The sequence below is a fragment of the Athene cunicularia genome (assembly GCF_003259725.1).
Source record: "Athene cunicularia isolate RWA chromosome 2 unlocalized genomic scaffold, athCun1 chr2_part1, whole genome shotgun sequence".
NCBI classification, from domain to species: Eukaryota; Metazoa; Chordata; class Aves; order Strigiformes; family Strigidae; genus Athene; species Athene cunicularia.
The window spans coordinates 12,117,616-12,133,216 of record NW_020799095.1 but is presented as its reverse complement, the minus strand read 5'-3'; the positions used below and the strand labels follow the sequence as shown (position 1 = coordinate 12,133,216).

The 15,601-nt window shown below is 37.4% G+C and overlaps 1 protein-coding gene across 1 annotated transcript in view; it reads left to right on the top strand.

Annotated features, from left to right (window-relative positions):
• Positions 1–103: 103 nt before the first annotated feature.
• Positions 104–15,601, top strand: part of LOC113476977 (ubiquitin-conjugating enzyme E2 E2) — a 214,764-nt gene continuing 199,266 nt past the window's right edge. The window contains exons 1-3 of the mRNA XM_026843015.1: positions 104–125; positions 3,705–3,893; positions 12,045–12,095. Coding sequence (XP_026698816.1) covers positions 3,718–3,893; positions 12,045–12,095 — 227 coding nt within the window. The 5' untranslated portion in view covers positions 104–125; positions 3,705–3,717. The remainder of the gene's footprint in view (positions 126–3,704; positions 3,894–12,044; positions 12,096–15,601) is intronic.

Sequence of the window (15,601 nt, the reverse complement as noted above, 5' to 3'; positions counted from 1 at the left end):
CCTCCTCCTCCTCCTCCTCTCCCCGGCTTGTCTCCTACTTCTCAACCTGGCCCGGCCGCCGCCTGCCCGGCCGCGGGGGTGCGGGTGGCGTTTGGGGGTGCCCATGCCGCCCCCGCCCCTCCCCGGTACGGCTCGATGCCCCACGCTTGGGTCTCCCCGACGGGGGGGGGGAGACGGGCGAGTCGCGTGTGTGCCCACCCGCGGCGGTGGGGCCGTGGGAGTCCGGGGCTGCCGTCCCGTCCCTCGGGGTGCCCCTCTCAGAGGCGGACCGTGCCCGGCCATAAATCGAGGTCCATCTGCGTCCCCTCCTGTGATGTTTTGGTCCTTTTGCCCTTTACGGTTTCTAATGAAGATGAAGTAAGGCGGCTGCTGCTGTTGCTGCTCTTCGTGGATCCTGCAGAAATATTCAATTTATCTTGGCTTATAGGAAATTAAGACCGCTTTAGAAAGACATCATCGCTAGCTCTGCCGCCCTAGGGATCCATCTGCACATTGCCAGGATCTCTCTGTCCCTGACTGCTGGATATTTTTTTTATTTTTATTTTTTTTTTTGTGGTTTGGTGGTTGTTTGGTTGGGGGTTTTTTGGTGGTTTGGTTTTGTGGGGTTTTGTTTTTTGGGGTTTTTTGGGTTTTTTTTAATTTTGAAAGGAGGGGAATATGTATGACACAAGCAGGATCTTTTGGACACTCTTCACGTAGAATTGATAGTTGTAGTTACACTTGTAATCTGTGTCTCTGCTGAATCATCTCATGTTAAGGGAGAGACTTTCAAGTCCCCTTTCACTCCTTCCTGTGTCCCCTCTGCTCATTTTTCTCAGCACAACGGCAGGGAGGTTAGCAACCCTTCTCTGAATGTAGAATAGCCTGGCAGCTGGGTACCTGGACATCCTGGGTCTTTCCTCTCACTCCGTGTGACAGTTGTGAATGCACTCATGACTGTCCAGATTCAAGGAGTATCTTGTATTTCTCTGTCTCTGTGGCAGTGAAATGTTTTCCTAACAGTGTCATCCCCTTGGTTGATTTTTTTTTTTTTTTCTTCACCACTCTTTTGTCCACGTGTGTGTCTTTTTGACTATGTTTGAAGTGTCTAACTTCAGGCCCTTTAAAACACACTTACGCTGTGATACTGAGCATCCCTTGAACTATGCAAAATTTCAGTAATTGCAGATATCATGAGGGGAGAGGGCATGGAAAGAACTGACTGGATGTCAGAAAGGGAAACAGAGAGAGAAGGAGAGAGAAAAAAAAACCCAAGAGACTAGCCAGACATCAAATGACAGATTTAAGCATTTTCGTGTTGTAAATGCTGGCATTACATGTTACAGTAATTATATGCTCTGGGCTACTGTTACAGTGTTTGTCTGCTGGATAGTAACCTGAACTTATTAAGTGAATACAGTTGTTTTTGGATAATAGTAATATTTATAGCCAAGATTATTCACAGCAGATGTCCTGTGCATATAGGCTTTATTAAATATATGCTTTTAACTTTCTGGCCTGCAGTGTTAAAGTCTATGTACATTTTGAAGATAATTTTTCTCTTTAAAACTAGATGTATTAAGCAAAGACTGGAACTAAAATCTAGAGTAAATAAAGGCCATCAAAAATGTTATAAAAAAAGATGAAATTTTGTTTTAGCTATATGTAGAAGCAAAGAAATCTGGTACCTACTATCAAAATTGCATTATAGTTATTAAATGCATATTTTGACTTGACAGAATAAGATACTTTTGTGGTTTATTACCTCTAAATCTTCTGTTGCTTTTGTCTTAAAATCTGACAACGAAGATGTAAATATCTAAACATTACCCTGCGTAAATATGTGAATTATGTTAAATATAATGTAGCTGTACTATAGGAAAAATTGTTCTCTAAATATGAGCAATTTTTGTATTTTAATTTTAGGACATAAGCTCTGCATTATTTCAGTTACTTCAGTGAGCAGGCTAGGTGTTGTGTATATAATTTATATATGAAAATATATTTATAAAATCCAATATGTAGCTTAAGCTGATGAAGGGAAACCAAGTCCGATTTCCATCACTTGCTATTGCTTGTTGTTTCTTCTAGCATCTAAACATTTTGAAGGGATGCCATACTTCCAGATTTCCTTCTCAGGATAGCTTCATAAATTAGACAAAAAGATCTAATTCATCCGGAAGACAGTTGGATTGTGTCAATAATGCCTGAAAAGATTAGCTGTTACTCCACAATGTGTATTACTGGATAGAATTAGATCTTGGTAAGGCTTTTACAGAAGAGGAGTAAATTTATTTCCTTACATGCAGCTATAACTGGAACACTTATGACCTTTTTAAAAAGCGCCTCTGTTGGCATTGATGTTACTTTACTTTTCCTTTGCTGTCTCTTTCCATAAATATGTTCAGGGAGATGAACTTTGTTTAATCCACTGAATGAGCACAGTTGAATCTGAGCTTGCAATCTCATTATTGTCCCTTGAGAGAGCATTAAAACATATAATAGTCAAGGTGAATAGTTTTGTTCTTTGTACATAGGTAGAAGGAAAAGCAAGTTGAAGTTCACAGCAATTTAAAACTCTTGGTGTATGAAAGAGGAAATTCTTGGTTCAGACAGATTCGATCAGAAAACCACCCAGATACATGGGGATTGCGTGGGTGTAAGCAAGTAACGTTTGGGCCTGTGTGCTTTGAAGGCACTTACTTTATTAAAATCTCTAGCGGAGGATATATAAAATACATATATAAACTACAAGTTTGGAGTTAAAGGAAAGACCTTCTGGGTTTGGGTTTGGGTTTTTTGCGTAAAATTTTCTAACAGTCATTGCTACCACGTATGCTAATTCACTAAGAGTTTTTCGTGGACATCTGCCCTTCATTGGAACAGTTTGAGAAGTCATGACAGGTGTAACAGTGGGCCTGTAATTCCTCATCTGTCAGCATATTGTTATACTATGTGAAATGAAGGAAGAAGTGGAAATAGGTAACTAGTATCAGGAGTGTGTAAATAAAACATTGACTTCTGAAATATACTGAGATTTCTTGTCACTCTAATTCTCTGACAGCTTTGTTGCCTCCTGTTGCCTGAACAGAATTGGTCAGGAAAAAACTTCCTTATATCCTCTACCAGTGGGTTTACAGCTCTAGAAGTGTACCATTTTAGTAAACACAAACAGTCCTGTGTTAGTGCCTTTTGGTTCTGTGAATGTTTCCATCGAGCATGCCAAGATGTGGATTTCGTAATGTGGAAACCCACATTATAGACTTGGAATGAGCCCACAAATCTATTTCTTATGGGATAACAGTCTTAAGATAGTAACAGATCTTAGTTTTTAACAAACTATGCTACATTTGAACTGGTGGCTTAGTGATGAGGTAGCTAACTCATGATATTGCCAAGCAGTTGAAAAATATTATTCACAGTAAACGGTATTATACTTGCAGAGTTATTTTTCCTGCTTAACTACAATAACTTATGCTTTTCATATGTATAAGGGTTTATTACTTATTTGGTATGGGGTTTAAAATGACCAACTCCTGAATTATTGTTAAGATGCTTATGGCAAAACTCTTCAGTACTAAAATTACTGAAGTCTCTAACACAAGCATTATGTATTAAGACAAAGACATAAATCTCATGTGTTATTTCCTTAAGGCATGTAAGAAATATTATTGAACAGTTTCTTTTGAAAAAGCTAACTTTTGTTGTTTGTTTTTTTTGTTCAGTGCAGCATCTGCCATGTCTACAGAGGGGCAGAGAGTTGACGATAGTCCAAGCACTAGTGGAGGCAGCTCTGATGGAGATCAGCGTGAAGGTGTTCAGCAGGAACAAGAAAGGGAGCAAGTTCAACCCAAGAAAAAAGAGGGCAAAATATCAAGCAAAACTGCTGCTAAACTGTCAACTAGTGCTAAAAGGTACAGTGTTCTTTCTGGCTGTTTATTTTTCTTTCTCTTTTTTCACCTGACCATTAGGTGTATGTATTGACTCAGTATATTAATTTTCTTATTGTTTTATTATAACACTACTATGTCAGTGTAATAGCCTTTTGAGACTGGTCACAATAATGAGACCTATATACTTTTTTCCTTTCTTTGACAGATTGGCTCTTTCACATGGTTTTAATAGTAGCTTGCATGATAAAAGCTGACATTTTTTTATTGCTAGTAAAACTCAGACAGTTTTGTAGCCTTATAAAATATATCTCTGTATGTGTATGTATGACTGATGTTGAAACTTGTCAGTGTAACTTACAGTTAATTAACCATAAACATTTCAGACAGTTCAGTAACTCAGCATGTTAGGACTACCGTAATACCTATTGCTGTAAAGTACCGTGTTTCCTTTTCCCAGATGGTCAGGTCAGAAATATTTGAGTGAACAACAAATGCATGTTGGTTTCATTACTTTAAACTGTGGTCTGTTTTAATACCCATTTATTCTCCTTCACTTTTCTGCTTGAGAGGAAAGGTAGGTTTTGTAGAATAGCTATTTAAATTATTCTGTGCTATTAGGTCAGTCTCCAGATAACTATTGTCTTGCTTGGAACAGACAGAAGGAATTTACAGCTTAGTGTTGCTCCTTTAGTACACGTAGGGGTGTTAGTCTAGGCAATGGAATTCAAATGGGATTATAGTGATTGAAGTTAAAAAACACTTTTAAAATAATCTGACAAGAGACCAATTCTGCAGACTGTCCTGATGCAGAATTCTCAGATCCTGTTTCTTTGCTAATTCAAGGCTGCATAAACTACAAGAATTGGAGTTGGGCCACTATGGTGCTGTGGTAAAGGAGAAGCATCAAGGCCCTATTGCCATAATTTATAACGTATGCATGTAGTAGGGGTCCGTAAATACTGGTATATAAATGTGCGTTTACATTTCTTCAGAATTCAAGTCTTTGCCTTGGCTTAATCTGTCCCTTTCCATTTACATACTTTTCTGAACTGGTCTCTTCTGTCTTTACAGTGAGGAACTGTCATGCTTTTCTTCTGCTATAGATACCTTCCATACAGCTAGCTTTCTTTTTTTCTTCCCCAGGGAAATGCTTTCTGAAGACCCATTCCTACTATGACACAATTAGATTACCTAGTCATATCACTTACAGGATGACCGGCAAAGCTTGCCCATGTTTCCTTTTATGACTAAAAGGAAAAAAAAAACAATCCAGCTTTCACTTCAAACCATGATGCTGTTTGTGTAGTTAATCCTCACAGCTGTTATGGTTTCTGGTCTTCTTCTCTTTTGTCTGCTTCCTGCTATTGTTATTTTTTAAATATTAGGAATATCGGACTAGTCATGACTTTTAAGGTCATGAAAAACGTTTTTTAACAATTTTAGAAAAGAATCTGTGTATTCTGAACTTTGTACAATGCCTAGCGTAACGATGCCACAATTCTGACAAGGGCCTGCGGACACTATCCTATTAAAAAATTAATAACGATATGTCAGGAATTGGTCTATTAATCTTAGCTTTGTATCTTCAAAGCTTAGAGCTTTTATCAACATGCGTTTCACAGTGATAAAATTACTTAAACCTTTTAAAGTTTAATCATATCTGCTTATGGTTCTGCTGAAACTAATTATGCCAGTTGCTGACATCAGTACGTTTGCCAGTTAGACTCTAAAGCCAGTTTCACATGTGTACTAATATTGAAGGAAAGCCTTTGATTATGCATTTTAAAAGCCAAGATGATTTATAAGAGCTCTGTAGATGTGTGAACAATAAATAATATTTTTGAAAGAAATGTGTTTTAGAAGTGCTGGTTATCATAGCCCTTTGTAGAAGGATCACAGCAAGATAGTTTGTATAGTAACAGGGTTTTTTAATAGTATCATAGTTTTTATTTGGGTTTGGTTTTGTTGTTTTTTTTTTAGTATTCAGTAGTTTGTCACTGTGTTAGAATTGAACATTTAAACAACATATAGAACATTTCTATAAACATTCTTCATCTGGCCAGGTTTTCATATTACAGGTTTTGTTTCTTTGCTTTTTAATTAAAATTGGTAATGACTCAAGAAAGGAAAAACAGAAATGAAAACAGGGGATAAAAAGGGGAGGAGTAATGTGAAGTAAGGAAGGAAAAATGGCATAGAGTCCACAATATAAGTATTACAGAAACTATGTAAAATATCTTCATAGTAATATTACTTTTGTTCATTAGAAGTGAATAATAGTGCAGGAATAAGGCTGTACTTCCTCAGTGGGAATATTGTTCTACACCAGGTTAAAAAGTGATCTTCTAAAAATTGAAATAAATTGAAGTAATTCAGCTGTCCTGGTGCAAAAAGACTGATTATATGCTTAGCAACTTTTTCCTTTTCTAGCTTTGAATTCTATATGGCATTACTCTAAAGTCACAATAATCTTCACTTAAGTATTTCACTATGCAGTTCCCTCTAATAACTCCATTACAGTTACAGCAGTCAACTCTGCTAAAATGAGTATAAATCCCAAACAACAGTGTACTGCAGTTGCTTCTTTGATCAAGGTTCCTTAATTCCTGTTTAGAGTAGAGAATGTAAGCACTGGAGCTAAAGTCACAGACTACAGTCTTGATTCTAACCTGAATTTGGAAGTCACATTTTCTCACTTGGAAAGCTTTTTCATTCATATGGAATTGTAGTCACAGTATTTTTGGATTACATTAGGATACCTACTGTATATCTTAGATTAGAATGAAGATTTGTGCATCTGTATTTGGAATACTTATGTTCAGCTTTTTATTTGTATGTTTATGTAGTCAGATTTAAAGAATTTTCAGTAGCATTAGGTTTTATATAAATCAAGACTTAGCAGTGTGCTGAGTTTTGCTTGTGTAAAAGTAAACTGCCACCATGTCTTATGGTGTGCTGAGTTTTGCTTGTGTAAAAGTAAACTGCCACCATGTTTTATGTATGAATATACTACTCCCGCATCTTACTGCTTTCCAAAATTATCTGATTATGGAGGGTGTATGAAACCACTTGAATTTATATTTGAGTAATATTTTTGGTTTTAAGATACAGAATTTCTTCTGTTCACATAGCTATAGATGGCACCAAGAAGGCAGAATGCCATCACATGCCGTCCTTCTCTGTTAATACTTTTAGGACTAGCTGCTCTACAGGTGTAATAGCTTACAGCACATGTCATACAGTGTACCAGTCCTTCAATTTTCCACACCCAGAGGGCATCACCTTAAATAGCAACCTTTCTTACCTAACATGTCAAGATTGAGAAACTTGCTGCATATCACAATTACAGTTCAGTCACGGAATTGAATTGCTGTCCTTGAAAACAGCAGGCATCTTGTTACCTCTTAAGTAGCAAATCTTAGCATGACCTTTGGATTGAGAGAAGTGTAACCATTCTTGGCTGACATAGTAGCTCAACAAATAAATGTATTGTTTTGCTTGGCTCCTGAAGTTGATAGTTGAAAAATCTGTCAACCTTTGTGTCCAATCCTAGAATTTTTTAATAAATATCTGTGCCTACAATGAATTGTGAACTTTAAAACTTTAGTTGTAATCTTTTCTTTTCTTTATTGAAAGCAGTTACAACCTTAAGGAGCAGTGAATAGATAATGGATTAAATTAGTTTGAAATTCAACAAAATAAAAATAAGCTTTCTTTTTCTCCCTCTTTTTTTCTCAGAGAAGTTTATCACAGCACTATTTTCAAGGAATCTGGAAATTATATTTAGCATGTTGTATATGATGGCAAAATATGGAGTGCTTTTTCTTATAAGAAATATTTTTGTCATTTATTGTGCATCTAGTATAGAGGCAAGACTATTTCTTTTCCTCCAGCATGAATCTAACCATCTTTAGATTGATTTCCTGCTCAGTCATAGTTTATAAAAGATTGAAATACATATCAGTGATTGCATTTCTTAGTATTTTCTGATTAGCATATTCTTTAGTATGGAGTATTGGTTCACCTGGCTTTTATGGATAAAGAGGCGTGTATTTTAGAAAAGTAAACGTGGTAAAAATAGCTTGTTGTCCTATAGTCCTTTCTTTTGCTTCTTTTACTATTAATCATATTGGGAAATCCTCTGACATGTTCAGTTCTCTCTTAGCTTTAGACAACTTTAACTGTTTCATGAAGGAAACAACACAGTCCCCCTAGGCTTGGAACAGTAGTAAATATGTGTCTCTGAGAATTAATAATATTTGAAATCTGCAATGTACTTTCATGCTTCTGAATTTAGGGGCAGATTAACCTTTGCACTATTACTGGAAGGCAACTATGATTGTTCTTTTCTGTTAGTAAAATGGAGGGAAAAAAAGAGAAGTCAAATGACTTCTTTAAGTCCAAAGAGTATCAGATCCAACATTGCAAATTAAATGTCCTGTGTGTACAGCCCAGGGCTTTGATTACTATAAAGAGCTTCTCCCCCTGTCATCACCCCACTCCCCAATATATAGTAAACTGGTATGTCATTAGTTTAAATGTAATGATTTAGTTTAGTTTAGTAATGATTAGTTTAAAATAATTATTTTAACTGAGAGTCCTTTTTCCTCTCTAACACAGTTAAACATAACTGTACTGAGGCAGAAAATCCAAAGTAAGAGATGCCAAAAGGGATCCTGCAAAAATGTTTTGTTGCCAGAAGCCACATATTCTTGTGGTGAACCCTCAGTGGTCTGTGATGGAAGTGAGGTACACCCTCTCCTATGCCAGATTCTGAGGGCAACTCAATGGAGATATGAAACAAGTACCAGAGCAGTGGAGTAACTCGTGCAGACAAAGGCCAGCTTGCACACTGGAGGTCTCTATCAGTGCAGGGCTCTCTGGGATGGTATCTGACAATTTAATTGTAACTTGAATGCTGTGACATGTGAACAAGCTATTGCATGTCAGCTGCTCTACAGAAACTGTTTATGAATGTGCTCTCAGCATGAATGCAAGGTAGATTAAGGTTGCAACAAAAGAGGTGTAAGGTGTATATATTAATTTTAGTTTGGAATGCCACAGAGTAGGAGAATAAATATGGGTAACTTGCTGAGGAGCAATTGATGAATATCGTATTAGTATGTTGTATGTTGTTTGTATAAAACTAATCATGAATGAAACATCTCTTTATCTTAAATGCCTGCAAAAGCAATTAGAACTTCTGAATGTAAATAGAAAGTACCATCTGATCAATTATCACTTGAAACAGAAGAGTATTTTGTTCTTGTTTGCTCAGTCATAGGAAAAGCTTGATAAAGGACCATTTTAGTGCTCTTGGCATTAGAACTTAGAAATTTTGAGTTGAACTAGAACAGAGGGAGGAAAGAAGAGAACTCTGTACCTTTTTGTTTTAAGAATGGAAGGGACAGGGGCTAGGACTTAGGAGGAAGAATGGAAGGTTTTTGATCTAGAACTTAAGCTGCACTTGTCAGTCCCTTCTTGATGTTTCTTGGACTGATTGTAATGTAATGAAATATTAACTGCTTTTACTGCTATATGTAAAGCGGAGGAATAATCCCTGATTCTATTCTATAAAGTTCAATATCATCATTCTGTAACTTCCCAAAAGGGAGAAAAAGCAAAACAACCCATAAAACATGACATTGAAGGAGATTCCATGTGACCTAGGTTTTCTGTGATTTGAATTTGTGATTGTATAAATTTCAAAAACACAGTGGAAATTTGACATATACAGAAGAAATATTTTTAAGCATCTCCCACACTTGCAAGATCTCCCTTCCAAAAGGTGTGAACTGTTGGGATTGTTTAAATTGAGTAACTTTTTAAAAGCAACATGTTTGTTGTGCTTAGACTTCACTAATCAGATTTTCCCTTTTAAAAAAATGTTGTGGATTTTCAGTTTACTACAATGACCTGCTGCAAATATTGATTAAGCAGCCTCTGCCTGTATTCTTACGAGAAAGGAATTATATTTATTGGGGAAATTCTCTGTACTGGAGATGTAAATATTTCAATGAGTAGAAAAAGCAAATAAACATCGAATGTCTTCCCCCCTTCAGGAGTAACTGTTGTGTGTGCATGTGGAGTTGGGGTGCACAGAGGTTAGAAGAAAAGCTAAGCATCTGCAAGACTGTTTTTATCTTTTCAACTATATTGGCTGTTGTAATAAACGATTATTACCTCTACCTACAAATCTTGACCACTTATGCCCTAATTATTTCAGAATGTGGATGATAAAGTATTGGAGTTTCTGGTTCAGGCCAGTTCTTCTACTGCCTTTGGTTCATTTATTCATTATAGCCATAAAATCAACCTGTAGTGGCATAAGGGGAATTTTGATAGTGGCTGTGAGACTCCTTAGCATGTAAGATTGGTTTTGGATCTTAACATTATATAAGGAATTAAACTGCTCATTTTTATGTTATATATGCCAATATACCTGAATGTTTGTTTTTATAAACCATTTTCTTTCCCTGTATTTATGTGCAGAATGGGTGGCAGTCATTTTTAACAAGATATATGTGTACTTCAGGTCAGGCCTGAACTTCTGGGTTGTGGCTTGAGCATGTGTCTCAGGAATTTGAGTGGTATCATCATGCAGGTTTTCTTTCTTAGTGTAGGGAATAAGAGGAACAGCAATCTGCTCCTGTACATGAAATCTTCTGAAGGAGAGGGGAAGAAGAAAATGTGAGGGTACATTGAATTGTTTTCTTTTCCTTCTTCCCTCTAAATGTTCATGGTTTTGCACTGGAGTAGCCTATTAAAAAACCTTGGGCATAGTTTGTAGGGAAGGTGGCCATCGCAGTCCTGCTTATGGCATCATGCTCTGGCAAGTCTTTGGGAACTGTAAACCCTTACTAGTTCCTCTGGGAACTCTGTAAACTCCTACTTTAGGTTTAAAATTTCCTCAGAGGGCAAGATACTGGCTCTCATGCAGACACTGGTGTAAGGGAAAAGAGCCCATATTGCCAGATGTGACAGAGATCAGGAATTCAAGGACTTGGCATGGGAGCATCAGGATGGGAATGTTCAGAAATCCTTAACAATTAAGTTGCTCTTCCTGGAGGAAGAAAGCTGACAGGATACATCTAACGAGTGCAGCGCTGCAGGAATCTGTACTGGACCTGTCCAGCTTCACGTCTTTATCAGTGACCTGGAGGATGTAACAGGGTGCACTCCCCAGGTTTGCAGATGACAAGTTAGAGGGGAGTGGCTGATACATGCAGGGGCCGGGCTGCTGCTCAGAGGGACCTCAGCAGGCTGCAAGAAAGAATTGACAGGAAACTACAGAAATTCAACAAGTCCAAATGTAATATCACGCATGTTGGAAGGACTAACCCTTGTAACAATACAGGCTGGGTAGCAGCTCTGCGGAGGAGGACGTGGGGCCCTGAGAGACAGAAAGCTCAACGTGAGGCAGCAACAAAGGCTAACTGCCTTCTGGGATGTATTAACAGGAGCATAGTCAGTAGGTAGATGAAAGTGATTTATCTCCCTTTACTCTGCTCTCATTAGACTGCATCTGGAATAACGTGTACCCAGTTTTGGGCCCCCCAGTACGAAGAAGGCATGCATTGGAGCAAGTCCAGCAGCAGGTCCCCAGCCAGGCCAGGGAGCTGGAGCACTGAACTTTGAGGATAGGCTTTGGGGGAACTTGGTAGAAGCCCACAAATACCTAGGAGGAGGTTGTAGAGAAGACCAGGATGGGCTTTTCCCAGGAGGGTGAGAGACAATTGTCCTGTGAAGTTTTTGTGGTGTTTTTTTTTTTCCCTGACAGTACAAGATATGTTAAGAAGCTAAATATTTTGGAGAGCAAGAGCTATGAGACATAGAGGCAGAGGGGAGATAGAGAAGGAGGGTTTATGAGCCATCTAATTGTTGTGTAAGTGAGCAAAGGAGCTGAGAACCCCAACCTGTAGAAAAACTAGGATTTTCTACATGGCTGCTCGTGGCATAACTTGTCCCAGATTAAAGGCTCATTTTTCAGAAGAGATTTGATTTTTAATTCCACATTTTCTCAATCAGTTTCATGAAACTGTATAGCATCAGCTTTCCATCAGAAATGCTAAGAATTATGGGTTATTACTATTGATTGCCGTAGAAGTGTTCATAAAGTTGAAAGAAATATGTTGCACAAAAGTCTTTTTTTTTTTTTTTTTTTCTCTTAAGAATTCAGAAAGAACTTGCAGAAATTACATTAGACCCTCCTCCTAACTGTAGGTAAGTTCACCTGGATTTTATTAATTTGGAATATGGAAAATGAATATATAAAATTGTGGAAATTGCATAGGGGACTGGAGTAAATTTTAGATATTCCTTTGTGCTGATTACTTTGTAATTTTGGAATATGAGTTGATAGATAACATTTACCTATGTACAAGGAATTAATAAGACGTGCTTCCGGTGACAAAAATAATGGTAAAAACTGATGAACCCTGTGATGCGTTAGTAGATACATGGTAAAAATCAAATCACCCCTCATTTGAGGTATTACATTTTGTTTGATTCTGTAAAATGTAATATTGGTGCAGTTGCTAGTATGTTTGATTCCTTTTTCTTGCAAATTGTTAACACACTGTGAATATAATGGAGAAGGAAAAATGTTATAGGCACAAACTATTATTAATCTGACTGTGTTTCTGTGATCAATTACGATATTCAGTGGAAACTTCCTGAAATAGAGTATGTCATTGCATAGGCTTTCTAATAATGACTTTGTGCTTGTTTGTTGGTATTGTTTTGGGTTTTTTTCTGTTGGGTACGTTTACTTTCGGTGTGTTTAAACCTGGCTTTGAGGTGAGTAATGAGGTAGGCCTCAAAACCCTCACTGTCTGGTAGCCGGGGTGGTATACAGTTGTTTTCAGATGACTGTCTCGGGCTTCTTATCTGTCAGCTTGACATATGGTCAGTGTTGGAGCTGGGCCAGGGCTGCACAGTGCTGCTTAAAGGAGCCCCTGCCACTGCACCTCTCGCAGTGCGCGGTCGGGTTCAGTGCAGAAGAATAGCTTCCCTCCAGTCCTGCCAACCCATTTCAACTGATGTGGTTAGTAGGATTCATTCTATTAGTGCAGTAAAAAGAAAGATTGATAGAAATGGCTGATTGCATGCAGCTTTTATAATGAATCCCAGTACGTTTCAATATCGAATTAACTAAGCAACTGGTAGTAAAAATGACAGTCAGCTTTATTGTTTTGGTCTCTTGACAAAAGTATGTGTGAGAAAATATTCTAACAAGATTTGATGTGGTTGTGCTGGATCTCAAGATATAAGTCAAGTGGCTGTGTACTAAAGCGGTGCGTAGTGAAGTAGCCTTGCAATAATAGCGTTCAAAGAGTATTTCAGTCAATTAGGATGAGCAGTTCTTTGCTAGATAAAACATTTTAATAGCTAAGCTGTTCTGTCATACTTACGACTGTGTGCAAGTCTTCAATCACATCAAAGCTGTTTCATATGGCAGATCTTTACTTAGGTGTTGATGACTGATGCCTATTAGTGGACTGATTTGCTGAGATGAATATAAAACTTCAGTCTGCTGTAGAAGAATGCGTAAGTCTTTGAACTGGGTCTAAAAGGCTTACAGTTTTTACAGCAGTGTCATTTGTTCTAGTTTTCTGAATCCTTCCCTCTGTAACAAAGCAGTTGTTTCAGTATACAAGATACTTGATTTTCTTTTGCTAGCAAGTGTAAAGTGAGCATTGGCTGTCTTAGTGGAAAGCCCTTTTGGTGACTTAAAAAAAAAAAAAAAAAAAAAAGGCAAGCTGGAGATTCCCTGGGTTTTTTTGAATTATTTACATTAATGATAAAATAGCAATAAAGTAAGTGCGTGATGCTGTTTTGCAAAATCAAAAAATTACATCTAACTTAATGCGTCTGCTGCTTTAACACTGTTCTTAAGGTGCAGAATTATTTCATGTTGTGATCTTGATAGATAACCATTAGTAACTTTACTATTAGCAAATATGTTTTTATAGTCCATACGGAATCACTTCATTTAGTTTTATGCTCTGTTGCCATATTCTAAACAGTGTTTTCATTTGAACTTCATCTATTTTCTATTATAGTTAAACATTACAAAATAAATACATCAGCCAGACAGGATTCTTCAGCATAATGAAGAAAGCCAAGCTATAGTACAGTATATCTTACCCCAAAGTATTGACACATCCTTTCTTGTTTTTAGTGAAATTCATATCATTGTTATAAGAGTTGTTAGATTTTCTATTAAAAAAACATATTTCATAAAGACAAGTTCCTTACAGATGTAGGCTACATGAAATGGTTGTGATTCCAGGTTATCTTCACTATGCGTCCTCTTTTATAGATAAAATAAATGATGATTGGGCAATAGGAATGTGATAAATCTCAAAACTAAATGTCACAGAAGACAGGATGGAAAGTATTCAAGAATACTCTCTAAGTTGTTATTTAGGAAGTTCTGGTGGGCAGGATGTTGAGCTGAATTGGAACTTGGGTGAAATATTGCAAAATGTGTTGCAAGATTTTCTGTTAACTACAGCAGGTCAAAGCTTCAGGTTTGTCTCATTCAGGAAAAAACCCAAAACTGAACAGTGTCTGTAGTACAGTAGCATCCCTTAATGGCATGCTAGGCTACACAGTTGGTACAAGCTCCAAGGGAGTTGCAGCTTCCACTTCTGCAGCAGCTGCAATCTTAACACTTCCCCCGCCTCATCCCCACAAAGAGAATAGGCTGTATAATCTTCTTGTTTGTCTGGAAGACAAAAAAAGTCTTGCTCACACATGTGCCTTGTAGTTGGCACATTATCACTGCTGCGACTTGCAGCATCTTTCCAAAACTGTGGAAAGCTGTGGATTTCAGAGTTCCTAAAAAAATCTGTCACATTTGTCTTTAACAGAAGATTTAACGTTACGAGAAATCAGAGTTGCCTGCCTCCCTAGGTATTCATATTCTGTAGTTTGGGTTCTGGGCAATGGAAAGAAACCTCTTAACTCCACAAACTTTGGATCATTCTTCAGGACTGAGAATGTATAATATTCTAAGTGTCAAAAAGTCAAGATGGGGAGTGTGTGGGAGTTGAGCAGTATAATCATTGCTATTTTTGGAGGAAGGCATGTCATAAAAAGCCTGTTATACTTAACATTTAACAGAAAGAACGGGATGGTTTTTGGTATGTGTTGTGCCCCATCCCTCCCTATGCCACCCTTTACTTTTTTATAGACCTGAATTTACTGTCAAGGAGACTCTTGAGTGCTAAGCAGGTACATTTGTATTTTAAATCTGCAGCATTGTGAAATTTTAGTTTGTCAGCAGGCAGTATACCTGAATTGTAGACATTTGCCACTCTTCTCTCTTTTTTTTTTTCCTCCTCTTTGAAATACAAGAGCTTGATTGCTAGAAATGTTGCACATACACCTCTGAGTAGTGCAGAGCATACCTTTTTTTGCAGGCAATAAAAACCTCCTCTTTAAGTATCATTTTCATATATTGCCTTGCTGGGAGAAGGGAATACTAGGGAATTCTTGTAGCTAAAAAAAATGCCTTTTCAAACTTTCCCACATTTTGGACTGCATCTTGTCCAAGACAATAGGTTTCATATAATATAACTTCTATTGTCAGCATTGTATACTATATCCTTCTCACTGGCAAGAGGACATCATCTGTGTGGCAACTTCCACCAATTGCTTACATGAGAAAATAATATTTGGGAAGAATTTAATGTATTTTTAGCTTCTTTCAATGTGAGCTT